General features: G+C 54.1%; 12 protein-coding genes across 12 annotated transcripts; 6 read left to right on the plus strand and 6 right to left on the minus strand.

Annotated features, from left to right (window-relative positions):
• Positions 1-533: 533 nt before the first annotated feature.
• Positions 534-4,301, plus strand: MYCGRDRAFT_109145 (uncharacterized protein; the record flags this gene model as incomplete). The annotated part of the gene is made up of 2 exons (XM_003852973.1): positions 534-709; positions 764-4,301. 2 exons carry the CDS (start codon positions 534-536, stop codon positions 4,299-4,301), a joined length of 3,714 nt encoding a protein of 1,237 aa, XP_003853021.1.
• A 399-nt stretch (positions 4,302-4,700) lies between these two features.
• MYCGRDRAFT_104183 (uncharacterized protein) lies at positions 4,701-5,221 on the plus strand (the record flags this gene model as incomplete). The annotated part of the gene is made up of 3 exons (XM_003852974.1): positions 4,701-4,844; positions 4,909-5,073; positions 5,124-5,221. The coding sequence occupies 2 exons, from the start codon at positions 4,761-4,763 to the stop codon at positions 5,038-5,040; spliced, it is 216 nt and encodes a 71-aa protein (XP_003853022.1).
• Positions 5,222-5,304: 83 nt separating this feature from the next.
• Positions 5,305-6,704, minus strand: MYCGRDRAFT_71206 (uncharacterized protein; the record flags this gene model as incomplete). Its single annotated transcript, XM_003853342.1, has 1 exon — positions 5,305-6,704. One exon carries the CDS (start codon positions 6,649-6,651, stop codon positions 5,305-5,307), a length of 1,347 nt encoding a protein of 448 aa, XP_003853390.1.
• Positions 6,705-7,346: 642 nt separating this feature from the next.
• MYCGRDRAFT_71209 (uncharacterized protein) lies at positions 7,347-8,927 on the minus strand (the record flags this gene model as incomplete). The annotated part of the gene is made up of 2 exons (XM_003853341.1): positions 7,347-7,984; positions 8,042-8,927. The coding sequence occupies 2 exons, from the start codon at positions 8,925-8,927 to the stop codon at positions 7,347-7,349; spliced, it is 1,524 nt and encodes a 507-aa protein (XP_003853389.1).
• Positions 8,928-12,032: 3,105 nt separating this feature from the next.
• On the minus strand, positions 12,033-14,297 carry MYCGRDRAFT_92612 (uncharacterized protein; the record flags this gene model as incomplete). The annotated part of the gene is made up of 6 exons (XM_003853340.1): positions 12,033-12,539; positions 12,590-13,463; positions 13,529-13,664; positions 13,717-13,971; positions 14,131-14,149; positions 14,295-14,297. 6 exons carry the CDS (start codon positions 14,295-14,297, stop codon positions 12,033-12,035), a joined length of 1,794 nt encoding a protein of 597 aa, XP_003853388.1.
• A 487-nt stretch (positions 14,298-14,784) lies between these two features.
• Positions 14,785-15,361, plus strand: MYCGRDRAFT_28978 (uncharacterized protein; the record flags this gene model as incomplete). Its single annotated transcript, XM_003852975.1, has 3 exons — positions 14,785-14,848; positions 14,922-15,040; positions 15,107-15,361. Coding segments are annotated over 3 exons (438 nt in total), but the record flags the coding sequence as incomplete, so codon positions are not given.
• Positions 15,362-17,318: 1,957 nt separating this feature from the next.
• MYCGRDRAFT_85740 (uncharacterized protein) lies at positions 17,319-17,707 on the plus strand (the record flags this gene model as incomplete). The annotated part of the gene is made up of 2 exons (XM_003852976.1): positions 17,319-17,412; positions 17,475-17,707. 2 exons carry the CDS (start codon positions 17,319-17,321, stop codon positions 17,705-17,707), a joined length of 327 nt encoding a protein of 108 aa, XP_003853024.1.
• Positions 17,708-18,517: 810 nt separating this feature from the next.
• On the plus strand, positions 18,518-19,593 carry MYCGRDRAFT_39869 (uncharacterized protein; the record flags this gene model as incomplete). Its single annotated transcript, XM_003852977.1, has 4 exons — positions 18,518-18,686; positions 18,770-18,866; positions 18,924-19,300; positions 19,367-19,593. Coding segments are annotated over 4 exons (870 nt in total), but the record flags the coding sequence as incomplete, so codon positions are not given.
• Positions 19,594-19,686: 93 nt separating this feature from the next.
• On the minus strand, positions 19,687-21,124 carry MYCGRDRAFT_92614 (uncharacterized protein; the record flags this gene model as incomplete). Its single annotated transcript, XM_003853339.1, has 5 exons — positions 19,687-19,813; positions 20,047-20,204; positions 20,281-20,405; positions 20,469-20,561; positions 20,617-21,124. The coding sequence occupies 5 exons, from the start codon at positions 21,122-21,124 to the stop codon at positions 19,687-19,689; spliced, it is 1,011 nt and encodes a 336-aa protein (XP_003853387.1).
• A 554-nt stretch (positions 21,125-21,678) lies between these two features.
• Positions 21,679-22,342, plus strand: MYCGRDRAFT_40021 (uncharacterized protein; the record flags this gene model as incomplete). Its single annotated transcript, XM_003852978.1, has 3 exons — positions 21,679-21,748; positions 21,819-21,955; positions 22,016-22,342. 3 exons carry the CDS (start codon positions 21,679-21,681, stop codon positions 22,340-22,342), a joined length of 534 nt encoding a protein of 177 aa, XP_003853026.1.
• A 30-nt stretch (positions 22,343-22,372) lies between these two features.
• On the minus strand, positions 22,373-24,096 carry MgSCP2 (serine carboxypeptidase; the record flags this gene model as incomplete). The annotated part of the gene is made up of 3 exons (XM_003853338.1): positions 22,373-23,235; positions 23,314-23,455; positions 23,512-24,096. The coding sequence occupies 3 exons, from the start codon at positions 24,094-24,096 to the stop codon at positions 22,373-22,375; spliced, it is 1,590 nt and encodes a 529-aa protein (XP_003853386.1).
• A 292-nt stretch (positions 24,097-24,388) lies between these two features.
• MYCGRDRAFT_40824 (putative major facilitator superfamily transporter) lies at positions 24,389-26,011 on the minus strand (the record flags this gene model as incomplete). The annotated part of the gene is made up of 1 exon (XM_003853337.1): positions 24,389-26,011. The coding sequence occupies one exon, from the start codon at positions 26,009-26,011 to the stop codon at positions 24,389-24,391; it is 1,623 nt and encodes a 540-aa protein (XP_003853385.1).
• Positions 26,012-26,070: the final 59 nt, after the last annotated feature.

Raw genomic sequence — 26,070 nt, forward strand, 5'->3', positions numbered from 1 at the left:
AGGGACGAACGGTACATCTTGAGAGGCGTGGAGTGGAAAGAGACGAGAGACGGGTGGCAGAGCGGAGGGACGAGAAGAACAGATTCTTAGCCATTGTGGGAGTAGTTTTACGAATTGCCCAGCTCTCAGATGCAAAGGTATCATGAGATCGCAAGTTGAGTGTGAAAGAGCAACCACGACATGTATATTGCTTGCTGCCGCCGGGAATAACTCATGAGGAGGCGAGAGGGGCGAGGTCGGCGAGGGCAAGATCTCGCATTCGCACTCGGCTCGCGTTTGGGAGCCGCAGGCCACAATCGTTAGTAGCTGGAGGTAAACAATCAAAACAACGCCAATCAATCTACCTTACAACCAGAACATTGGAACACCAACACCCGCGATACTGGACGACTCACGACGACGACGATTACATACTGCTCTTGGATCATGTACATTTAGCGATATCACACCCGACCTTGGACGCACCAATTTTGGCGCACGCGCAGCTCGCCCAGCAGGATCACGACGGCGCCAGACGATACAATAATAACACAATGGCAGCAATGAGGCAAAAGGCGCCGGCGATCGGCTCATCGCAATGGATACAGGATGAGCGCGATCAGGCCGAGAACTTCATCGCGCAAGAAGCGGATGAGTTCAGCTTCAGCGCGCGGAATGAGTTGGAATGGCTGAACGAGCATATGGCGGATATCTTCTCAACATCACAAGTGTATGTATAAGTCCACTGTTGAGGAGGGACTCTGAACTGACGACGGACCTACAGAAACTTCGCCGATATGTTCAAAACGCCCGGCAAGCTACGAGGCAAGACTCCGCGCACTGCACGGAAACGAGACGTCCTTGCACCCCGACAACCTCTTTCCGACATCTTCGCGCCCAACAATGCGCCCGCTGCGCCTGTATCCGCGCAGAAGAACTCGTTCTACGACAAAATCGCGCCTTTCCAAATCTCCGAGGATGCCCCAAATCAGCAACAAGCTCTTGCTCAACCAGTCGCGCGTGGAACTAGCCCTCAACGTGCTGGCAAGCCATGGACCGATTCGGGTTATCACGGGATGATGACGGAGGATGAGATGGATCCGGACACGCGCATGATGGAGAGCGTGATCAGTCTGTCGCAAATTGGAGAGACACAGAAAGTACCTCTACGCGATGATCAGCCCCCTGCTCAACGGCTGCGTGACGGCAAAGGTGGAGACGAAACGGGAGATGACTCTTTCGTCTCTGCCAAGGAGCACGAGGACGAAGTTGTCGATGAAGAAATGGACGACGCGCATTATGTGGCCACACAGCCGGATGATTTGCACGGTGTGCATGCGCAACACCATGCAAAGGCGGATGTGCTGGAAGAGGTTGTTGCTGAGGTGCAGCCCGAGCAGGAGATCGACAACGATGTCGACATGGATATGGAGGCTCCATCGGACACATCAAGTCCGGAGCAGCCACTGAACAGGAAGAGCAGCTTTACATTCTCATCATTACCCGCTAGGGAACCACTTGGGGCAAAGAGGAGTATGGGCCAGATGGAGCGGCACCGCAGCAGCGTCTTCAACAAGTCGATTGGCAGTAAGAATGTCGACTCACAAGAAGCGGACGATGAGATGTCACAGGAGAAACGACCGGAGACGAAGGCACACAGCAAATCGACCGCCCAATTACTTCACGACCGAATCAACATGCTGAACAAGACAAAGGAACCACGTCCGTCTAAAAGCATTCCTCTCCAGCCGACGTATCCGCAACTCCCGGAAATTCAGCCAGCGACCGGAGAGATGGATCAGACCTTCAACTTCGAATTCGCCCAGAACAAGGCCAGCCAAGATGCCATGGATGTGGACGACGAAGACGACGACTGGATCGCCCCGAGTAAGCCGCGACAGTCGCTGCACGAGAAGACCTCAGACGCTACGATCCAAGCAAGGACGCTCTCGCCACCCCGTCCTACGATGCACCAGAAGTCCATGTCAGCTCACGTTGTGGGATCGCCGAGGATTCACACCGAAATGGGTGCTACGCTCGAAAAGTCGACCTCAATCCCGCACCCAGATCTTGCTGCCGCCATGAAGTCATCCACGACACCTGCGGGATCTCCATACGGGAAGAAGCAGACCGATGGACCGTTGAGTGCTTCTAAGAACAGGCTGTGGTCTGCTCTGAAGTCAGCTAAGAACATTTTCGCTTCATCTGCCAGCACGAGCGCTGCGGCCAAGCTGGAGGCTTACAACCAAGCTGGTGAAGAGGAGCAAGGGACGAGCGTCTTCAACATGCCGGGAGCCATGCAATCTCGTACGGAGACATTACGTTCGCCGGCCAGGACCGGATCGGTCATCTCTTTCAGCCCCAGCAGGAAGACCCGCAGCTCAGACGAGAGTCAGAAGAAGCGCGAGAAGGAGATGAAGGCGCAGAAGAAGGCTGACGACGAGCTGGAGAAGATGAGGGAGAAGGAGCGGGCCAAAGCCTTGAAGCAGCAGCAGGAAGAACAGGCAAAGGCGGAGAAGGTGCAGAAAGCTGAAGCTATCAAAGCTGAGAAGGAGAAGAAGAAGGCTGCAGCGGAGCGTCCAGAGTCTGCTGACGGAGACAAAGTCTCGAACGACGAAGGAGTGACCACAGGTCTGAAGTCCAGTATTCTCGGCGCCGGAAAGCTGAGAGCGCCAGGCAGAATTGTCCGGCCTACAACGCAGTCGAAACCGCAACCAGTCTCCATCAAAGTGGCGTCCCAGTCGCAGAGGTTCGGCCACAACTCGCAGGCGTCGCTCTCACGATCTACCCACGAGAGCATGGTTCCGCCCGCATCGAAGGACGGTCCAAGTCGTCCGCCTTCGGCAATGGCAGGCAGAGGCGGACCATCTGCCCCTGGCAATTCTCGCGTGAAGGCGTTGGAAGCTGCCGCACGCAAAAAGGAAGCCGATGAGCGGGTTGCTGCGAAGAAGGCAGAGCAAAAGAAAGAGCTCGAGCGGAAACGTGCTGCAAAGGTCGAGGAGGACAAGCGTGTCGAGGAAGAGCGCAAGGCTGCTGAGCAACAGCGTGCGCAAGAGGCCAAGCTGGCAGCGCAACGCAAGTTGGCGGACAAGCAGGCGGCTGAATCGAGGAAGCGCGAACAGGAGCGTCAAGAGCAGCAGCGACGAGAGCAGGAGCGCCAGGAGCAGCAGCGACGTGACGAGCAGCATAGGCGAGAGCAAGATCAGCTGAGGCGAGATGAAGAGGCCCGGCGCGCGCGAGAGGCGCATGAATTGGCAGAGTCGATCAAACGCGAGCGTGCTCAGCAGCAGCAAGCTCATCCTCGCAGCGACTTGCCAGGAACGCTGCGCCAGCTCACCAAAACGATCCTCTCTGTTGCGCCGACTGGCTCGAAGCCTGCTGCGAAGAGACAGTTGGATGACGAAGAGCAGTTCCCGCAGCCACCGCAGCGCCCTGGCATTATGCGCGGCCCGGCGTCGTACCAGCAGACCGATGCGAAGCGGAGAAGGACCATCGAGGAGCAGGAGGAGGCCAACCCGCGGGCGTCTGTCATGGCGCCTCCGAAGCGGCCTTCTACGATGCGCAAGGTATATTTCGATCAGCACAGTGCTTATACTGGTCCAACGACTAACACTACGCAGGAAACGATCACCAAATTCAATCACGGCTACACACACGCGCCTCCTCCCGCCGCTCACCACAGCATGTTCAAATCCAACATGGCCAGCAGCACCTCATCTTCCGCCAACAACAACAAGCCTCTCCATCCCTCCCAGCTCGTCCAGATGTCTACTGCCCGCATCCCATTCGCCGAAAGCGCCGCGTCATCCTCCACTCAGCAACAACTCGCACAACATCCACCACATCATTACCAACAGCAGCAATTCAAGACTCCTGCCCGGCCTGCCGCGCACGCTCTCCACCCTCCGAAATCTGCTCCGCGAACTACTCCTCTAGGCGATCACATCGACCTGCCCGACATTGCCACCGACTCGGAAGACGAAGACTCGGACGCATCTCCACAAGGCGGGAACAACGGCGGATTCCGCGCACCTAGCTGGGTCGCATCACCTGCTTTGCGCGACCTGCTCACGCAACAGCAGCTCGTCGACCCAGAGACCGTGTTCGGCCCCATTGGTGAGTTGAAGATGGACGAGGTCTTCCGCAATGGCGCGAAAGGCAATGTGGAGCGATTGAAGAGGTTCAGAGAGAGAGGCAGCAGTGCGTTGTGGCATGAGACGGGCGATGCAGTCACGAGTGCGGAGAAGAGGAGGGACCGAGAGGGACGCGAGAGGGTCGTGAGGGAAGGAGGTTGGAGATACGACTTGGCGCAGGGAGAATGATGCGCCCGTACACGAGATGTTGCTGCCCTCTTGAAGAGTCTCTACGGAGAGAACGGTGGTCATGCTCGTCTTTCTATTCTTGAGGCGATCGATGAGTTGGTGACTCTATCTGGGAACGAACAGAACAGCATGAGTTAGCATTGTTGGGCCATGACGGGGGAAGGAGGCAATTGTCACGCCTTTACTACTACACTTCAATTAAGTCCACTATTGATATATTCAATCCTTCCCTCGAGAACTCGCGCTTTCCGATATCTCGGGACATAATATCCCAGACATGACTAAAAATACCTCTGGCGCTGCGCCATTTTTGTCTCAACACCACGTGGTGGCGCTAGCGGAAAACCTCTGGACGACACTTTCCGCATTCTCACCACTTTTACACATACTTTCGAGCTCGGCGACGATACGATAACAACCAACTCGACCTCAAAACTCGACCGAAGCACACTCCTCAACATGGGCAACGGAGCCAAGGCACAGCAGAAGCGCGAGCGGGCCGGCGAAAAGGGCAAGAAGGAACCTTCTTCGCAGCTGAAATCGGTGAGTTCTTCTTCGTCCTCTTCACGTCTTTGACAAAGGCCACGTCTGACCAACGAGCCTGCAGAATGCCGCCGCGAAGACCGTCAAGTGTAAGATCTGCTTCCAGGACTTCCAAAGCACTGTCAACCGCACGGCACTGGAGCAGCACGCCGACTCGCGCCATACGAAGAAGTACGAGGACTGTTTCGCCGCTTAGATGTGTGTATCGAGTGGGATGAGCAGATGCGATGTATGTGTGATTCTTGGGTGTCCAGACTCTTATAGCTGACGGTATTTCAGCAGTCATGAAGTTGCTGAGATCGATGGAGTTCCGGGGGTTTGCTATCTTCGATACCACGGGAAATAGAACGCAGCCATGAGCTAGGCTCTTTCTTGTCAACATTTCTTCCCATGATGCTGAATTCTTTTGCAGTCTCATGCAGACGTGAACTGACGCCAGCAGTATCTTGCCGCATCGACATCAAGCCTCCCTGGGAACATGGCCATGGGGAGCATCATCTCCATCCCTCAGCATTATCCGACCGCGACCATACCGCATTCGATGAAGCACGCCCGGCACTTTCAAACCCCAATGCCAACACAAACCAGCAGCGAAGCCCACAGCATCATTTTTGAACGCCAAACAGCCAGCCACTGTAACAAGCATCACCATCCACCTGTTTCTACTTTCTTCACTCGTTGCCTGCAGCGATCTCTTCGTATACGTGATATTTTCATCATTCTCCTCTCCCACTTGCTCCCACAGATCCCTTGCTTCACCCACGCTCTGACCTACTCTGCTCAATTCCACACCAGCAGCGATAACCATGATGCCCAGCAATGACTTTGGAAAGCGTTGCAGCAGCGGTACAATGCCATCACCAACGAAAAGACCAAGCAGAAATTTGACCACGCCCAAAATGATAATGCTCGACCCGCTGCGAGCTCCGAATCGATATTGCCCAGCCAAACCACCGGAGCCATGACAGATGGGCATGGCGTTGAACCAGCATCCTACCAGATTCGCCATGGCTACCGACAGTCCGATCGAAGTCGTGCTTGGTGTCGGAGGGTGGTCGGGAAACAGGCTTTCAGCAAGCGAGACAACAGCAAGGACGCTGTTCAGAGTCGTCAACGGCAGCTGCGGGATAGCGGCGTCGAGGACGCCAGTCTTCCAGCTCTGCTGCGATGGAACGGCGAAGTGTGGCGTCCAGATTGAGGCTGGCGATTTTTCAGAGGTCGTTGCAGCGGCTATGGCAAGGCCGAGCACGAACACAATCAGAGCGTAGGGAACCCGAGGTAGTAGAGTAGAAAGCAGCAAAAACACAAATGCGCCCACCGCCCATATCCGATTATCCCACGCGGGATGCACCCATCCCAGAGGCTTGATCAGATTCGCACCCGCACTGATCACAAGACTCAACCCAGCTCCGACTTGAATACCTTTGACAACAGCAACAGGCACAACTCGATGCAGCCACTTCAACGAGCCCGTCACGCTGAGCAGAAGCACAGCACCACCCATCGCGAGTCCCGCAGCTGCCACTTCGTCTTTGCTTAGATTCTGCGCAATCGCCACGGCCGCGATGGCTTTCATGGGCTGCACGGGGAGTGGGATGCCGTAGACTGCGCCGGTGGCGATGTTTGCCAGACCGGAGAAGACCAGCGTACTGCTGAGATCGATGGAATTGTTCAGAGTCATGGCTATCATCAGTGGCAGGAGGGTGCCTAGGTCTCCCAGAGCACCGGACAGCTCTGCGAGGGGAGCTTGTCGGAGGGTTTTGACATTGTGCTCGGCGATGGAGCGGAGACGAGGGAGGGAGGGCATGTTTTCGTGGTCTGCATCCCGTCTGTGCCAATACGAGGAGAGTTTCTTCAGGTTCCTTGGCTGCCGTGAGCGAAGTGAAGTGGACAGAGAGGATGTGTTATCCTCGCGTAAACGACCGTGATGGACATGCTTACTAAGACAAATCCTGCTAAGCGCCACTGCCCGGGCTGCTGTGCTGTGCTGGAGCGAGCACTGAATAGACCAGTTGACAGCACACTATCGATACCATTGATTGGTGAGGAACCCTGTGCAATGCGAACATAGAGAGCATTACTTCGTGACGGAAGACTGTTACTTTCCCAGCCCGCGATCGGAAAAATACCGTAATTATTCCCACGCTGGTACCCGAGTCCTGCCATCCCGATGCCGCGAAACCTCGTCCTGTATACAGGCCATTCTACCCACCTCACGCTCTTGATGTCAGGGAAACCATACCATCAACAGACCGATCTGGTCCGTTGTCACTTTCAAAAGTCGCCTGCCACTCTTTGACACATTCAACCACCGGCTCGATCGGCTACAACCGGACTATTGTCCTACCGGACATAAATGTCGACTTCGTCCGGAGGCCAGGCCGTCCGGGATGTCATTAAGGAGCAGCACAATACATTGTGCTGGAAGGCTGGCGATTTGAAGAAGCGGCCTTGGGTTTTCGTGCCTCGCTTAGTACCACAAGCTACAGTATACTGCTCTTTTCAGCTCGCAGCAACAAGGACGAGCACTCTCAGACGTTCCGAAGAGCACTTCAGCAGCTGTCTCGCGTGAGCCTCCGCCTCACTTCGCTTCGCATTGCCTTTTCGACCGGAGACTTTATCGTTCCTCGCGTTGATGCCATCCTCCACGACATTCCCCAATCGCGAGAAATCACTCGACAGCAGCTTCGTACTCCACAATGCTCGTAGGAGACTCTCGGTCAACAGACTGACTTTGGCATTGTCTTCCAACGATGTATTCGTTGCGGCGTTGGCCGCGAACTGCTCCTCGAAGATCTCCTGTGTGATGATGCCTGTGGTTGTGGATGACCCGAGCAACGGACGGAAGAGCATTGCATTGAATGATGCCTGTAAGTCGGGAGCAAAGTATGGCGTCTGCGGGGTGACGAATTGTTGGAATACATCTAGTGGTAGCGGACGGAAGAATTCGGCGAAGAGGTCGAAGAGGTCCTCTGTCTCGGCGAATAGATGTGGAGCATCTGAGCTGATCCGAGCAAGTAGCACCAGGAGCCTTTGTCTTAGTCGCATCGATTCCATGCCTCCAAATGCCTCCACTCCGGCAGCTTCACATCCCTGGTCTGAGGGCATGTCGTAGGTTCCGTCGCGCGCATCGGCATCGTCTGTTCGACCCGCAGAACGTCGCTTTCTTCGTGTTCCAGCGGGCGCAGCACCTCCACCAATCTGGCCTAAGATGTCCTCCACTTCCGACTCATCGTCAAAATAGTCACCATATTGTCCCTTTTCCAGATCCAGCTTCTGCCGCTTAGGTGCTCGTTCGTCGTCCTGCTTCTTCGGTGGGTTGGTCTCGTCTTTCCAGATCTCACCGAACTCTGCCATGCTCTTCGTTGTCCCATCGGCTGTGATCGCCCGCATCACTCGACGCCTGTTATTCCTCCCTTCGCCAATCGGAGATAGGTAGTGAGCAAACAGACTGTCAGCAACTTCGTCAGGTTCACAGCTCGCAGCTCTTGTGAGGTCCTCCTCCAGGATATTCATCATCAGCTCCAGCCAAAGACTCCACCTGCTCCATCTTGCCTTGTGCCGCACACTGCAATTGAAAGCCCAGCCAACAACAGCCCAGAAGTCTTGTGCTCGATTCGATACCGACTGCAGACCGGCGTATGGGCTGTCCAGACTGCTCTCGCCACTTGCATCGACCACATCCGCTTGTCGTGTCTTAGCTCGATTAGAGCGATCACTCCGCAAAGGGCCGTCGAACCGGAAAGCGTTCTTCAGTGTGCCATTGCCTGCGCCGACAACTTCCACGACATTGCGAATGTACCTCAGTGCCGCATTCGATTCGTTCTTCTTGTCGGCGTTGTTCGTTCGAGTGTTGTACGTCGGATGTACGACCAGTGTGGAGAAGAGGTTGAAGTAAGGTGATGAAGGTAGGAATGCGGGTGAATCGGTGTCGAGACCTGCTTGCAGGCTGCTGATGAGCAGTGAGAGGGCCTGGGAGAAGAGTTTCTCCTCGACGCAAACTTTGCAGTGAAATTGAACGGCTGATCGCAGCGGCTGTACTGTGCGTTGCTCTTTGGCGATCTTGGTATGCGGTGGAGACATTGTTGATGCAGGAGCAGTGGGGATCGGAAGTGCTTTCTCAGGACGACGCGACGCGCGAAGTGGTGGCTTACATAATACCGTCATATGGATCGTGCTTTTGCAACTTCACCCTCTTCCCTTCTTCACCACAGCCTGGTTCCACGCCTTTCACTGTTCTTCGTACAGAGAGACCGCTAATGGCTCCGTAACGATCTCGTTGAAGACGACTGACTCCATGAAAAAGTTGTGCAATGGGACGCCTGTCCCATTCTTCCGACACCGCCATTCCCGTGGGAAAACAACAGTACAAAGGGCGTTGCCAAAGCATGATTGACGTCTGACCCTTGAAGAACATACCACCCTCGGCTCTCCAACTCAATGCACTTTCAAGGAGTATCACTATCGGCCCAAACGGCGATTGCATCATCCATATAAGCGCTGATTCCTGCAATGCAGGAGAGTTGTAAGCACGAAGTAGACCCTCCCGTTCTTTAGATTGTCTCTCGGGCTATGCCAGCAGGTCTCAGTCTGCCCTTGTCCCCTGTGCGAACTATCGCTAACCCTTCTGCCCTTCTGTTTTATTAGGTACCTACATCGATCCAGCAAGAGCCGTCTCCGACCATGAATGAATGAGCGGGTGCTAATGATCAAACCTCCAGCCTCATCAGGGCAAAGCCTGTCGTTGATGACTCGAGGAGGCAGCGAAGGAGGGCACAGGAGGACGGGATCAAAGCATGGCCGCGAACGGAGGAGAAGATCGTTCGGCCGGAGGCGGGAAGTGAGTCGACGCTGGCTGTTGAGAAGGAAGGCGGAGAAGGCGATGGTAATGCAATAGACTTGATAGTTCTATGCAAAGCATTCGCCGCCTTCTTGTCGACGCCTCGTTTGCGCAGGCCATTCTCATTTTGTCGAGCACTTGGCCTGGAGACACAAGGTCCTTCCCAAAGAACAGAGCAGCGCATCTCTGATTTCCGGGAAGAGTCGGCAATCTCTACGGAAATGGTCGAAGCCTGGTCGTGATCATGTCAGAGATCGGACATCATGATCGCGATCAAAGGGCGCATCGTGGTGATCACCGTTCAGACACAGCCGGAGGTCAGCGGCCTGATTACCAGGAACTGGGCCACTCGGTCTCGGGCACTCGCTCACGTCTACGGACGAGGCGATCAGTCCGATGCGATCACACGCTGTACAGCAGGTGAGCGTATGGGATGCTCTCAAAAATCGCAACGCAGAGGCCTTCACTGGCCTCGATTGGTGTGATCACCTCGTAGACAGGCTCTCAATCCCCGGCCGGACTCGGATGCCAAGCACTCCTGCGATCACATGCGGTAGCTTGCACGTTACCCCTGGAGTAGTGCTGACTGTTGGAAACTCAATCGAGTCGGGCAGCCAGTAGCTACGCATCCATTCGACCGTGGAGTCTGTACTGGCGGCGGTAATTGTCGGCATGCCCTTCAAAGAGCGCAGACCAGGCACCATGACTTTAATGGCAGGACCTCCAGTATCTTTTCGTGCTTCATGCTTACACCTGGTCTTGCGTGATGTGGCGCGTGATGTAATGCAATGTGTGATGCGGAGAGCTGCGGATTCCATCGTCCCAGTCGCACAAAAATATTTAGACCTGCCGTCAGCCCTCGTGACTGCTCTTTCGTTCTTCAACATCCAGTCCATCCAGTTCATCTGACATCCAAATCTGTCGGCCTCGACCTCTAACAACGAACCGACCCAAGTCAAGAGACCATGCGTTCCACCCTTGCCACCCTCATCTGTAAGTCCTTCCCGAGGCTCGCAGCCGAGCCTGTCTCGTCACTCTCGTGGCATCCCAGGTCTTCGACTCGTTCAGTTTTCATCGTCCAAGCATCTGCTGAACAGCGTACCCACGAACATCCAGGCCTCATCGGCATCTTCCAACTCGCCGTGGGAGGGCCTATGCCCAGAAGACCACATCAGCCTCTGCCATGCTGCAGCAGCGAGGCTTCGGTACGACCCGGCCTGTCGACCACGAAGCATGCGCACAGAAAGTTTTGCTGATTTGTTTCCAGGCCATCAGCAAACGTTCTCCGTGGCAGTGTATTTCATGTGAAGGGTATCCCGACAAGTGAATGATCGAGAGCAACGCCAAATTGCACAAACTGTGAATCAGTACGACACATCTCAATGCCAAAGCGACACAGGAAACGTGCTGATTGTTCCCAGATCTTCGATCTCTTTTTCTGCTGCTGGGCTGCGGGCGCAAGGAAGGGTGGTTCTTGTCAGGCCATAATCAATGCGAATTGTCAGTCCTGGTCGGAGAAAGGTGGGAGGTAAGGGTTACCCATTCGTTGGTGTGGAGCAAGGGACTTGATGTAATGTTTTGACTCCAGATGGAACTTCTTTTCCCTGCTATTTCCCGGTCTTCTCAACGCATCCGTGTGGCTCGTCGACGTTCCACTTAGGAAGCTCCTGTTCCCAGCTTCCATGTAGTCACCGCTCTCCTGTGTGGGGCATGACGGAGCAGCTACCGTTACTCCGATCGCAGCTTGACCCTTCGACGCCTCCGCACGTTCTCTGATCGATCCAGAGGGAACGTGAGTCGACTGCCTTCAATCAATACACGCATCGTGCAGACTTCCAAAGGACAAGCAACTCGGAGGGAGGGCGGGCGGAAAATGCCAAGGAACATCGTTGCACGAGGATCCGATAGTCGTGCTCGATGGTCGAACAATCAGATCAGACATGATCATCTCGAGAAATAGTGAAGCTCAAAGCTTCGTGCTGGTATCGCGTGATCCCAACGCATCGTGACAGTGCACGACGCGGAAGCCTCGGGAAACAACATCCTTGTAGACTGACTGATCCGAGCGACGATAGATTCGCGACGCCCGCCTCAATCTCACCTTCTCTTCTTCTGAAGAGCTTTCAAGGTTCTCAGGACGACGTTCTCATGACGACGCGCGCGACGCGCGAAATGGTGGCTTACATAATACCAAGGTACGTACGGTAGGTTATAGATCGTGCTTTCGCAACTTCACCCTCTTCCCTTCTTCACCACAGCCTAATCCTACGCCTTTTACTGTTCCTCGTACAGAGAGACCGCTGATGGCTCCGTAACGATCTTGGTACAATTCGCGTACCTTAGTCCCTCTAAACAGATGCTTTCGCACTCCCGGGAACGCATTCGCCACCATGGAACATCGTCTCGGCGGCATCGATCCACGTCGAGCCAGGGTCCATGATGTTTCGCACTGTGTAGAAGCGTCGACAGTCGGCGGCTTGATACCTCATCTGCAGCGGTGTATCCTCGTCGAAGCCGTCATACGCACTGCGAAAGTTGATCCCGCTCATTCCGTGCATGTCAAATCGCACCGGGAAACTCTCTGGCCGAGGCGGCATCAACTTCTCCATCCGAGCCAAAAGCTCCTCGTCTTCCGGGGATGAGCGGCTTCTGCTCACGTTGAGAGCCAGCTCGTGCGCCATGTTCACATAACGTCCAATAGTCGCCAGGGACCAAAATTGGGCTCCTCTGTTACCTCCAATAGCCTGTGCCGGGCCGTAGCGAGGACGACCGCCGAAGACTACAACTCGCACGCCCTGTCGCATCATCTGGTGGACGAAGACCGCGCAGGTCGACGCGCAGCGACCATTTGTTAGCTATCCTGGCATTAGCGGAGTTGCACCTGTTGACCATGCGGTGATCTTACTATGACGATGTTCCTACTTTTGAATAGAGTGCGGGCCCTGGCAACGGAGCCGTACCCGGCTATGGGACGACGAAACCTCGATGCGGCATCGAAATCAAATAGGCCGTAGAGATTGGACATGTTGGAGCTCCCTGATTCGTGAGGGCCGTACAACGCATTCCATGAGTCGAAAGCATGCTTCTGAGTGGGGTCCACCGCGTCCTGTGGAACAAGCGGCAAATCCAAAGGTGCTTGGCCCGGCGACAGATTTCTGGTGAAGATCTGGCCCATGGTGTCGATCAAATCATGGGCGCGGAAACGCGTGCCCAGGTGGACATTTGCGTTTGGAAAAAGTAGGCGGAACAAATTCAGCCCAGCACTGAGATCACCGCCCAGGTTATCGGTGACGTCAACGACCAGTCTTGTCTTTCCTCGGGCTGCGATTTCATTCAGCAACTGCGCCGATGCATCGGCGTACTGCTTGCTGCCGTTACTGGTCGCGAAGGACAGTACTTGTACCGCAGCCGTATCGGGCAATCCAGCGTGATCCAGATAGTGCACTTTGATAGGAGCATCTTCGTGGCTCCAATCGGACTCTGGGTAGGACTGAGCCGCACTTGTCAGGTCATCGCCGACAATGGCCGTTCCCTCTCCACCAGCGGACGCGGTCGAGTCCGCGCATACGGCGCCGAACAGATCTGACCCGCTCTTGTAAACCATGGGCCCAATCGCAGCTTCCCAAGATGCGAGCACGTCGACCTTCATAGCTGTACCGTTGGCGAACTCGAGAGTATAAGCCGCTGCCCCAGGCCACAAGCCCTTGTAACGGACCCATGCGCCACGAGAAAATTCCCCAGAAAGTCGTGCGGCTGCCGATGGGAAGACGTGGTTGTATCTGTCGTTGACACACTGATGAGCGATCCGTTCCCCGCCACGACGAGTTGCGGGCTGGACACTCACCGGGCATCTGGGTCGTGCATATCCAAGCCCATCGCCACGTCTGACTCTAGGAAGTATACGGCATCCTTCCCATTGATCTTGACCACGGGGGAGACGTGCTGGCCGTTCTCACTCGATCTCATCAGCTCCGCATCTGCTTGAAGACGCTCAGTGAGTAGGTAGCGCAATACTGGATGGAGAATGCTTACGCAATACGTATAGAGACGGGGCTTGAAGACCGTCGTTTGAAAGAGATACCAGTGGCAAGTCCCGCGTGAAACGGAAGGATTGCAAAGAGCACAATTCGAGCTGCAGATGGCCGTCATGGGCAAGGGACAGCTGATGGTTCAGGTCCGACTCAAAATCATAGTGGCTGGAGTAACCGCTTTGCGCAGAGCGGGCTCGGATTTTGTTCAAGCTGGCGTCCAAGTCTTTGGCGGTTGATATGTATGTGGGAGGTGGATCTATGAGCCTTGTGTCAGCCGATATTGTGGAGGTATGGAATAGATACAGTACCCTTCAAGGCGTCTAGCGTTGAGTGAAAGCGTAGGTAGGGGCGATAGTGGTCCAAAAAAGCTGTGGCTAAATCTGGGCGGAAGGGCATGGATCGCAGACAGTCGTACGCCAATCGTCCCGGAATACCTGAGCATGATACGGTCCCAGAACACAGGTCCGCAATCTGAGCGCACGCATCGTTGGATGGTGGTGCGTCGAGGCCAACACCACCGCAGGCTTTCCTCCATGTAAGCAAAGTGCTGATCACGGCGACGGCTCGCCGCACACATACCATGATGACGATACGGCTGATGTTCACCCGCAACACAACGGTTGCCTTGCCCACTGTCTGGTCGGTATCGATGCGGGGCGCGCTCTTGTTGGCAGTTCTGCGCCCGCGCCTAGAGCCCCAACTTGGCGCTGGCGCTGGCGCTCCTCTCCGAGGATCTGCCGCTATTATAGTGACTTCTGACAGTAAGGTACTGAGAGAGGAAATTCAATCCCAGTATTGCAAAACACCAATGCAATCGTCAACACCCAAGCGCAGCTGCGAGAAATGGGAGCGCGACCGCTTGCTCGACGACGACCACCATCATGACACGTCCCGTGGTCAACCTTCAACGCGGCACACCGGCATCATCGCTTTCCTGACCACCTGCACGCTGCTGTTTGCTACGCTCGCCGCCGCTCTGGCGTGGGAACGGCATCAGCACGTCCAGCGCCAGTCTCGGGAGGTGTCGTGGCTCCCTCCCGAGGTGGCCCGCGCGCGTGTCTTTGAATACGAGCCCATTTTCGGGGGGCCTTTAACCAACGAGTCCGAACATGCGTGGACCAAGCTGATCCCAAGTGCGTCATCTCGTTCGGAATGCTACCTGCCCGTCATATATGTGATCTTGTGCTGACCGGCATGTGCCATTAGTGGGTAAAGGCTTCGTGCACATCAACAACGAATCCGAGCTGGACCCCGTGCCAGGACTCGATACATCGCTTCCCCATCAGCGCGCCATGGTGGCGGTCTTCCATCAATTGCACTGTCTTGTAAGTCTTTGACTTCTGCCACCGGATGCGTGCGAGTGGCTCCCTTCTGACGCCGGCGGAACGCAGTACATCACGCGGCAGTCGTATTTCGCTGCGCGCGCGGGAAACCTCGATGATCTTCGGCCGGAACATCTGTCGCACTGCTGGGATTACCTGCGCCAGACCATCATGTGCGCGGGCGATACGACCCTCGAATGGCTAGGGCCGCCGCCTCGTGATGTCGGAAGTACAGGCTGGGGTTATCAGCACCAATGTAAAGACTATGCTGCAATATATGGCTGGGCGGAGAAGAATCGCCTGACGGACACCAAGAAGATTCATTCTTGAAAGAACGAGGGCAGGGCAGGGCAGGGCGGGTGCTCTCCGTGCCGAGATGCACGTGACTTTGAAATCGACTCGCGGTACCTGATCTGATACTGATATTGATACTGATACGGTATAAATACCTTGATCTAGAAGTTTTCGTCTTCTGAACAATCGGTGGCGCAGATTGGCAGAGTGCTCTTTTTTTCGGAACAACGGAACGCTGTTGTGTAGATTAGTTCTACATCGTTGCTTGTGGATTCGTGGGCGTTCATGTTCGGCCGAGCGTTCTGGTTTTGCATTCCGGTTCTTAATTGAGTACTAGGTACCTTAGGTAGATACCTAGGTAGCTTGCCCGCTCTCTCGAATTTCGAACGTAATTGACGCTCGCTGAGTCACTCCCAAATTGCCACAATATCATTGCCACCCCCACCGCGCTGCGCCACCATCACACATCAATCATCATCACACGGTTTTCCAACTCCTCTCTGTCCACCATGAGCTGAACCTCACTCCACGTCCGTTGCAGTCCCATCCATCGGCCTGATCCTGCGACCGTATGACCTCCATCGCCAGGCATTTCTGCGGAGACGATCGCGGTGGATAGGCGCCAGGTCAACTCGGTGTTGACTCGACCCTCACGAATCGAACTCATGAAGGTCGCTCAGTGTGCTGCACGGTCAAGAGACATCAGCTCCGCCCGATCACGTGGGAATTCACTTGCCACGCACTCTAGCTGCAAGGTCAGAGTCTTCCGTGTCATTGTCAACAATGTATGGCCATGGACGCATTGTGGCTTACACTACAGCGAGCATCAGCTTTTCCATGGAAGAAAAGAGAGGGGTTGCAGTTGCACGTACAGCACTGTCTTGCACTTTGTTGGGTACGAGGCCCTGCGAGTAACCAATGAGCATTTCCGGACGTTGGTGTGCAGCGCCAAATAGGTATCCTACTCCTGCAGCGACTGCTTTGCGGGCCAACAGGGGCGCAGCCAGCGTGGCGACGGCACTGATCGATAGTATGCAGATGATGAGATTCATGGCCTCGCAAAACATGGCTTGAGTGGTTCTTCCGGCCGTGTTCGCACTACCCAGAGCAGCGCATCTTTGCTTTTCAATTGGAGGGTCCAAGGAACCACGGCGCCTGGGTCCGCGCCTGCGCCAAACCCATACCGTCCTGTCAACATATCCTTGCAAGTCCGCCGGGGATGGAGCGCCTCGAGGCGCTCCGAATGGGAACCGACCAGTGCAGAAGACGTCTCGTAGCTCGGCTTCAAAGTGGCTGCCAACAGGCGCCAAAGCATTGGGTTGTATCACTTGCAAGTGCAAACTTGCCGTACCACCGCATCTATTGGGAGCAGCATCCATCTGGCGAGTTGCCTCTTCCCGTTGTTGTTATCGCAGAGCAATGTCTTCTCCAAAATACACGAGGGTGAAGGGAGAAGAGGACAGTGAGCCTGAAATTGATCTCTGTGCAGCGCGGCACGTACAACGACATGATCGCAGACGAAGGGAACGTCTGATCATTGCATGCTGGATTACAAGTGTGGTTATACTCCTAGCGATCATTGCACACCTCACGTCAATGCTATGGAGAGTTTCACGCCACGGCTCTTTCGCGCGCGGATTCTCCAATGAGCTGGGTAAGCACAAGTCTCGTTCTGAGCCATTGCACCTCGCTGATCTCGACCTTCCATAATGCAGGGCCGGCAAAACATTTGATCGAGCTCCAGAGGTCCGTCTTCGTCGGCAGTCCAGAGTTCCGAGATGATGGGACAGAGTATGTCCCCGATGATGGGATCGATCGGCCTGTGTACGTTGGCGAGCCCAGCAGATCGATTGACCACGAATGGGCACTTCTACACTGGGGCCGATTCTTCCTCCTGTCTGAAGACGAGGCGCGTTCCGCATGGGGAAAAGGGTTCGAGCAGTATTGGAGTCCGAGACAGGGAGGCTACGTTGCTGCTCTCGAGGTCATGCATACATTGCACTGCTTGGACCATATTCGGAAATCGCTGTACCCGGAGCATTATTCTCAGGATAGCCCGGTTCATGGCACTTTACACAGAGGTTTGTCAAAACAAAATCCAGCCAAGACAGCTAAGTGCAGAAGTTGACACTCACTGCTCCAGATCACTGCCTCGATCACATCCGACAATCGGTCATGTGCACCGCGGACTTGACGCCGATACCCTCGAGGTTTTACCCAGGAATCGGCGACAACTACATCGACTCCGACCAGCCACATACGTGCCGTGATTGGACAAAGGTACGCAATTGGGTATCGGAAAGGTATAATGGGAGTCTGGCAGTGTCACCGGCGCCTGGTACGGTCGTGGAAAGTGACGAGTGGTCAGGAAGATAGATCTTCAGGCTATGATGTGATTGTGATCATTCATGGGTACCCAAGACTATTTTGTAGGTCAAGTTTCTTCAGCAGAGTCCGTATCACAGAGATTTCCTTACACCAAGCTCAAGCATCAAATGACTTGGGTTCAACAATTGAATGGCCCATAGGAACCTACCCAAGTGTTTCAGATGTCCATGAACCCCAGCCTTGGTTGCTGGTAGCTTTGGTCGAGCGACATGCATTTGGAAACTCTTGGTCGCGTGACAATTTTGCGACGAGAGACACAATTTTTCCGAACTGATTGGCAGGGTCCAGGCGCGCTTCCCAGACACCCGACGCGCCTCGCCTTTGAACGACCGGGATGAAAGTCTAGACGCCCGGCGTCCATTGAACAAGCGCGCCGCTGGCGCCGCGCTGCGTCTCAGTGCGTGCCTTCTCCGTGGCAGGCAGGGCGCCTTGAATACAGCGACGTACAGCATCTACCGACGTACTCATCGCAACGCAAGACGAGACCATGGACGGGATCTGGCGATCCTTTCACAAGAAAGACTACTCTCCTGCCAGTACTATCGATCCAGATGATGTTGAGCACCAGCATGAACCGGAGACCCGGTAAGGCGAGACGATTCTCCGTTTCGAAACATTCGTGATGGTTTACTGAGCAGATTTGTGTCAAACAGAACCGTGCGTACTGACACTGCTGCACAAAGATGGACACACTGGCAGAACTTGGCCGTATTTCTTGTCATTTTTGGATTGGTCTCACTTGAGGTGTGGGAGCATGCCATTCCTTCACATCCAAGTCACAGGTCGCTGTCACAGTCACCTTGCAAGTCTATTGCCATCCGCCGGGAATGGAGGGCTCTGACTGCTGATGAACGTGACGATTTCGTCAGGTCAGTAAAGTGCCTGAGTACAGTGCCTTCTCGTTGGACGCACAATGGCACCGTCTATGATGACTTTGCTTACCTCCATGGATCTATCGGCAAGTGGTGTCAGTTGCCCTTTCTCCTTACTCATACGAGCACCAGGGACTCAGCGTATGTTGAGATTGGTTTTCTGACACGGAAATTGCAGGTCATCACTCGGCATCTTTCCTACCCTGGCATCGCTGGACGTTGCACATATGGGAAGCATCGCTGAGGGAACACTGTGGCTTCAGAGGGCACGTCCCGTGAGTTCCGCACCAGAGCCTTGCGTGGTGTCTGCTCTAACTGAATCGTTGACAAAGATACTGGGACTGGACACGAGATTGGATGGATATTGCAGCCTCATCGATATGGGACGCGGAGAGCGGTTTTGGTGGCAACGGCGATCCAACTGGCCAAGTCACTGTGGGGAATGGCACTTGCGTTGAAGACGGTCCTTTCGTGAATCTTCGGCCCATCAGATACAACAACACGTATGTTGCGCACTGTCTATCGCGGGGTTTCGCGGACAAACCGACTCTGGATCGACTTCTGGGCAAGAGATTCAACCCGAGATCGATCGGTCATATCATGCGAGTGGACGATTACAAAGACTTCAACTGGGAAGTTGAGTTCCATCTACACAATGCCATGCATCCCGCCATCGGAGGAGATTTTCGAGCCATGACAGCCGCCAATGGTGAGTCAACTGCCTCGGGATCGCTTGTTCATAGCCCGACTGATACTGACGTTGCCTTCTCCTCAGATCCAATCTTCTTTCTCCACCATGCGCAATTGGATCATATCTGGTGGCAGTGGCAACAGCAGCAGCCCGAGTCGAGGCTGGGCGCGTATTCTGGCCGACACATGGTCAACTCAACCGACGAGAATGCAAGTCTGCAAGACGTGCTCATGTTCGGTGGATTGGTCGAGAATGTGCCCGTCTGGCATGCAATGGACACGGAGAATGGGAAGCTATGCTATAGATACTGATAACTGATTACTATACGGCAATCATTTATTGGAACTTTGCCACGCCAATGCAAATAGACAAGTACATGAATGACGTTCAATAGGCCCGAATTGTTACGAATGATAAATGAGGTGGCCGTGCAATCTTGAGACTTGGGAAACACTTGTGTGGTCTTCGATGTCCTTGATGTCGCTCTCTACGATAACTAAAGCGTCCAAGAAAACCTTCGAGTCGTCAACACTGCATTGACGCAGTCATACACAGCTCATCTCGGTCTACAGCGTCATATTTGAAGCATCGAAAGCATGCTCGTTCAAGATTCCGTAAACATGGGTCTGGGCAATTCGTTAGCACGTTGGTGAAACAGATGAAAGGAACAAAAGCTTGCCCAATCTTTGCACATTCTCTCTCCAGTCAAAATGCCCACACCATTTGCCATGTCCGGGTACTGTACGTCCATATGTGCCGCGCACCTGATGCCCTCTTGGAGATAGTCGAAGCAATGATTCAGATGGAGACTGCCATGGTTTAGTTTAAGGATTCCCGTCAACTCAAGCGGGGGCGAAGCGTGGAAAGATTCTGCAGTCAGGCGTCCATCCACGAAATCATAGTAGATCTTCCGGATTCTAATCTGAAGCAAATGTCAGCTCCGTTGCCATTTTTGCTGTTTTGTTCGCCCCAGATATGTCTCGGCTGGGAGGACTTACCAGGCAATGCAGCTGATGCGTCATTGCTAAGCCATAAACGCTCTTGTCTGGATCTGTGGGATGCCTCACTCCCGGAGGCAGACCGTACTGTTCGGGGTGGGCAATCTCAATGTATCCCTTCGAGGCTGAAATGCTCTTAGTCCATGTCTCCAGCTCATGTGGTTGAAGTCTGCCGATCAAGTACTCACGCCCAATAAGAGCATCCCATGCCTTGTTGGACTCGACAAGGGCTGGTAGTCCAAGAAGCTCGTCTGGAGTGAAGTTTGAGGGTTTCATGGGTACTGTGACGAGTCCGTGAGATATTGAAACCACTCCCATGTGATCATTCGGACCTACCGTTTTCCAGAAATGGGATCCTGGTGCCTTTCTCTGGTACCGACACGGCAGCCGACGCTGCATGGTTCTGGAAATGGTGCTCTTTCCGAACTTGGCATCCAGCGATGCGAAAGGCATTCGCGGCCGAAGTTCCCGCGAAAGCAGTGATGAACACAGTAACGCCGAGGAGCAGCATGCGCACCAAATCTCGCCATTGATTCCCTCGTGCACCTGGCCTGTCGAAAGTATCCGAATTGGTCTCCTCAAAACTGCTCTGCCGTTCGTTCTCATCGTATTCTTTCACGGCCGCATACCGAGGAGATTGAAGCCTTGCTGAACTGGGTAGAAATCCATCACGAATTGCACCAAAAGGCATCTTGACATTGAACACGGCCGTTCTCCGATGATGGCTCGCGGCGAAAACGTTTAGTATCGATCTGCATGATGTATCACTGGATGCGGATGCATGGGGTGGCGAGTCTGGCGACCACTTTGGCGCAGCAATGGCTTTGGCGCCTGCGAAGCGCATGTCTGAGCGCTGCCGTAGTTCTGCCGATAGACCATGTGCTTTGACAGCGCCTAGCCTTGCTGTCGCCTCGCCTGCCCGATCACATCGATATCGTCAGTCAGAATAGCTTCTGCGTTGGATCGGACGTATCGACTATGTGACGCCTCTGTCTCGCGCAGTCCCTCCCGCACTGCCATTGCCATCGAATGTCGAAATGAACAACGCATGGGAATACCAACAGCTGCGCTTCTCGTCAGATGCCGAGGGCGACGAGAGCATCGTTCCAGAAGCATTGGCAGAAAAAGGAGATGGCAGATTTCGGTCTCGACTTGGAAGTGGATGGGGGTTCCCATTGGCTTTGTTGGTCCAGAGCCTCATTATTGTCTTCCTCCTGCTGTATATCGTCCTCCTCGGGTCAGAGGACGCAGTGTGTGCCGAACAACTCTCGCCATACTGTGGGTAGAAGCCAGGCAGCGCTTATGACAAATATAGACCGACGCTAACACGTTACATCAGCTCCATATTTCGAATCTGGGACGCTCGACCATCTGGTATATACGGAACAGAATCACCTTATGCAACCTTCTCCGTATCGAGGACAGCCAACGCCCGAGGTGGAGGAAGCTTGGATCAGATTATGGCGCTGTAAGGAATCTCCTCGCATCAGCTTCGAAAAAGGATCGAATGACGCTGACAGAGTTATCAACAACTTTAGTGCCAATGATACAATTTCCAGAGAGCAAATTGCCCGCACTCAACAAGAGCGACGCAACACAGTACATGCACGCGTCCCAAGACTACGGCGGTGGTGTTTTGGGCTTCTTCCACGTATTCCACGAGCTGCACTGTTTGGTAAGGCCCGGCCACGCCTTTCTACAAAGCGATGACGATGCCCATCTAACACTTCTGCAGAACATGATTCGGCAATACACGTACCGTCAGACTTACGATTACAGCAATGTCACGGCATTTCGTGCACCGGAAGAGATAGTTCGCGGCCACGTCGACCACTGCATCGAAACGCTTCGGAAACAGTTGATGTGCACCAGCGATGTCACGCCAGTGCTGTTTGTCAAAGACGATTCACGGCCATCGGGAATGAAGAGTGATTTCAACGTCAAAAGGAAGTGTCGTGATTTCGGTAAGATTCAGGATTGGGCATTGGAGAACTTAGCTCAGCCACCGGAACGTCACCAAGCAGACCAGGTGGAGAGTTTGGTTGAACTAGTTCACATTTAGACAGAAGACCAATGTCTGTACTATCTAAAATTACGGTCGTTGGCTGTCCGATCGATACTCGGATATCCAACTTGCCAATTGATCGAGCTCTGCATCCTGTACCGCTTTCATCTCGGGATGGTCACGACCACTGGACAGAAAAAGGTCGTCTCTAGATCCACCAGGATGTACGAATCTGCGTGTTTGCGAAGTGGTCTGATCCAGAGATCCGTCAGGTGAGAGGTCGGACAGGGCAAAGTAAGGATCCATTCTTCCGTGTGAGATGATGAGCTTCTGGTCGTGGTCCGATATGTTGCGTCCGTTATACTTTCTGTTGAATTCCTCGAAGGTTGAACCGCTTTTGAGTCCGAAGCCCTCCCCTTCGCCGGCAGGGAAAGTGAGTCGGCATTCTCTCGCATAGCGACCAGGAGTTACGAACCGACTCATCAGTGAAGGCTGACCTTCCAGTGGCGGCGCAGGCCAGGATGCGTATGGTTCGTTGCATGTCAACCACTTCCACTGACGCCTCACAGCCCCATCATTGATGGTTATATCAGTGAACTTCGGATTAAGGGGTTCGTAGGTGTCCCAGCAACGTGTGTTATTTCCACGGCCTTGATATGCCCCGTATCCAGCGCCCTCACAATGACGCTTCAACGACTCGACGTACATCGCATATCCGGAAATTGCTCTTTCAAGACCGACACCATATTCATCGGGGATGTGGATGTGTGGGTTCATTTGGCCGTAGACCCCTTCGACATGGTCGCAAAACTCCATGTATGAAAACTCACGACTGATGGAAGCCTCGGTCCATTGCAGCGGTCCAATGTGCAGTACGAAGGCAAAGTCGTCATCTCGAAGCGATTCAAGCCCAAACTTGGACTTCAACGCAGATATCTCGTTGCGAGTGCCTTGACTTGGTGAGCCGAACGCAACAGTAGCCGAGACAATGTGTCCTGCTCGCAAAGGTTTGATGCAGCTCTACTCACCATGCTCAAGGATATTGTCGACGTATTCGACTACACGCATCACGTCCCTGGTACAGTTCTTCGGCCCGTACTCAATTGCAGCACGATCGAATTGGGAGAAGCGTTCTTGCGCGATCATCACTGGCGAGGATGCAACAAAAGCCTTACGAGACAGCTCGTCAGTGGAATGCAAATCGAAACTAGCTGCAGCGCGGTTACCCAGAAATGGTCCTTCGTCCTTTGAGCGGTCCAAACCGTGAGCGCTCCGGCATAACCTCCTCCTATTAATATCCATGGGGGGTTGTTGGACCCAGGCGTGTCCGCTAATCGGTTTTGAGCATTCGTCAAGAAAGGCAGTTCGACGTTCTCTTTGAAATGGGTAACATCCTCCAACGCCTGCTCGATCGTCAAATATTGAAGATTGGAAGTCGTGCCAATTTCAAAGGGACTGGAGCTTCCCCAATATCGATGCTCCAAGTAGATGATCGCGCCACCCACAGTTTCCGCGAGCTTTGCAACCAGCGAATCGTCTCCATTGATGTTTTGGTCTAGATCTTGGATGCTGTGATCGGCGCCAAGATAGAGTATGATGGGCGCCTGCCTCCAGTTTCGCTCGTCCCAGGAATTTGTGTTCCAGTAGAAGAATTGTTCAAACGTTCCGAGCTGTGGAGTGCTGTGATCAACTAGCTGCGGAAATGTTGCGTTGCCGCTGCCTCCGGATGGCGCGCATGAGCTGAATTGACGGCAGTGTTGGCGGTTGACCGGGAAGGGTGGAGGATCCAGTCCACAGCTTTTCCCCAGCATCAGGCGAAGACCGCAAACGAAAGCTGGTAGTAGGTCGAGCATTTTGCTCAATAATTCCGTGGAGACAGCAACTGGAAAGAAAATGAATGATGAGTCGCAACTTCTTTCGCGGACCTTTTGTTCTGAGATTTGGCGCGTGCAAGGATCAGTGGCAATTGATCCAAGCACGTTTCCATTTTGGTTTTGGGTATGTCCGAGCAATTATCCGCTTGGAATGGCACAGCTGCTGCAGACAGAGACGTGGAAGTATTTTCCAAATCGTGATGATGGCCTACAGTCCTGCTACATACGTCTATATCGCCGAAGTGGAGTCCCCCGACAACCTTATGTTCGATTCATCGTCGTGTGCCTCAAGCGCCGCGGCAAGATCGTGCCCATCAACAAGTCGCTTGTCTGGCATTAGAAAGGCGAAACCTGCGACTGCGATGGACAGTCCTAGACCAAGAACTGTGATGTAACCCATGATATCCGAATATGCTCTTCGTACAGCCCAACGCTCAGGCGTGCCCCATCCAGGCAGACCGCCAGTCAATGAAGAATAAATATCATCAATGACAGATTGGCTGGGCTCATTGCGCAAATGGAAGCGGAGGCGCGATTTCATGTTGCTCGCATATATGCCCCCAGCGATTGCAGCACCCAAGGCCCCGCCCAAGTGCTGCATCATTGCTATGAGTGCCGTGACTTGGCCGAGCTCTGCTGCTGGAACCATGACCTGGGCTGACAGAAAGATGGCCGGGTCTATCATGCCCCGACCCAGGCCTTGGAGAACTTCGGCCAAGAACAGCTCAGCATCAGAAGAAGAGCTGCTTCGCAATCGAATCATGAGCCCATTTCCAATTACGCGGATCATTCCGCCGATGGTCGCGAAACTCCTGTAGCGACGCAGTCGGTACATGGCCACGCCGACGATGATTCCTGTGATGATTTGAGTGACGGTACAGGTTTGGCTGAGATACACGCCAGATCCGGCATCGAATCCGCGCGCAGCAACGGCAAATGGGATCAGATAGACATGTGCACTCGAGAAAGCCATGGATTCGCAGAGAACCATGACGAGTGGTGCTGCAATCCCCCGTGTGTGGAAGTAGTGAAGAGGAATAGCAGGTTGCGTGGCCATGTATCGCTCCCAGGGTATCACACAGGCGAGAAGGATAAGTCCAAGGACCATGGGAAGCAGGCTCCGTGCCGTCATCCAAGTATCGCCGTCTGTGGTCTTCGAGTATACGGTGATAGGAAGCAGAAAAAGAGCAAGGCCACCAGAAAGCAAGATCAAGCCACCTGCATCCACCTGAGAGGAGACGCCAGCAAGATGGATTTCTCCCTTGTTTTTCGACGGCTTCTCGAATCGCGCTTTGTGTTGCAGATGATAAAGCGACACAATGAGGCCTGCGGCCCCTAAAGGCATGACGAAGGCAAATAGACCAAAGCCCAACCGCCAGCCAGGCCCTGCTACGACCTTTTCCACGACCACGCCCGCGAGCAACGGCGTGATAAGCATTGGTAGGAAGAAGGCATTCATTGCCAAGCCTCGTATCCGTGCCGAGGTGAGGCTGGAGATCATGATGAGGTTCATAATGGCCGTACCAGCATGCGCGAGCATTGCAACCAGAGCCCCCACGGCAAAGAGTTCCAGTGATTGCGCTTCGAACCGCAGGAGGGAGGAGATGATGTACATTATAGCGAGGATACAGTAAGTCTCCATGGGGCCAATTGCCTCGGAGACCTTGGCGACAGGCAATTTTGAGACGGCGGCGATGATCGAATCGGTGACTTCCGCACTGCTTTGCATGGAAAGCGCTTTGAATTCTGAGAGTGCGTACACATTGTATGACTCGGCCGAGGTGATCTCCAGGGCGCTATTGTGCTTGTTAGCGGATATCAAACTGCGTAGTCCAGCTAGGTAGAATGGCATACTACACGGTGATCATTACGGCTAGGCTGACGTGCTCGTCAGTGACAATGCGCCTTCCA

Source organism: Zymoseptoria tritici, chromosome 4 (assembly GCF_000219625.1).
Source record: "Zymoseptoria tritici IPO323 chromosome 4, whole genome shotgun sequence".
Lineage (NCBI taxonomy): Eukaryota > Fungi > Ascomycota > Dothideomycetes > Mycosphaerellales > Mycosphaerellaceae > Zymoseptoria > Zymoseptoria tritici.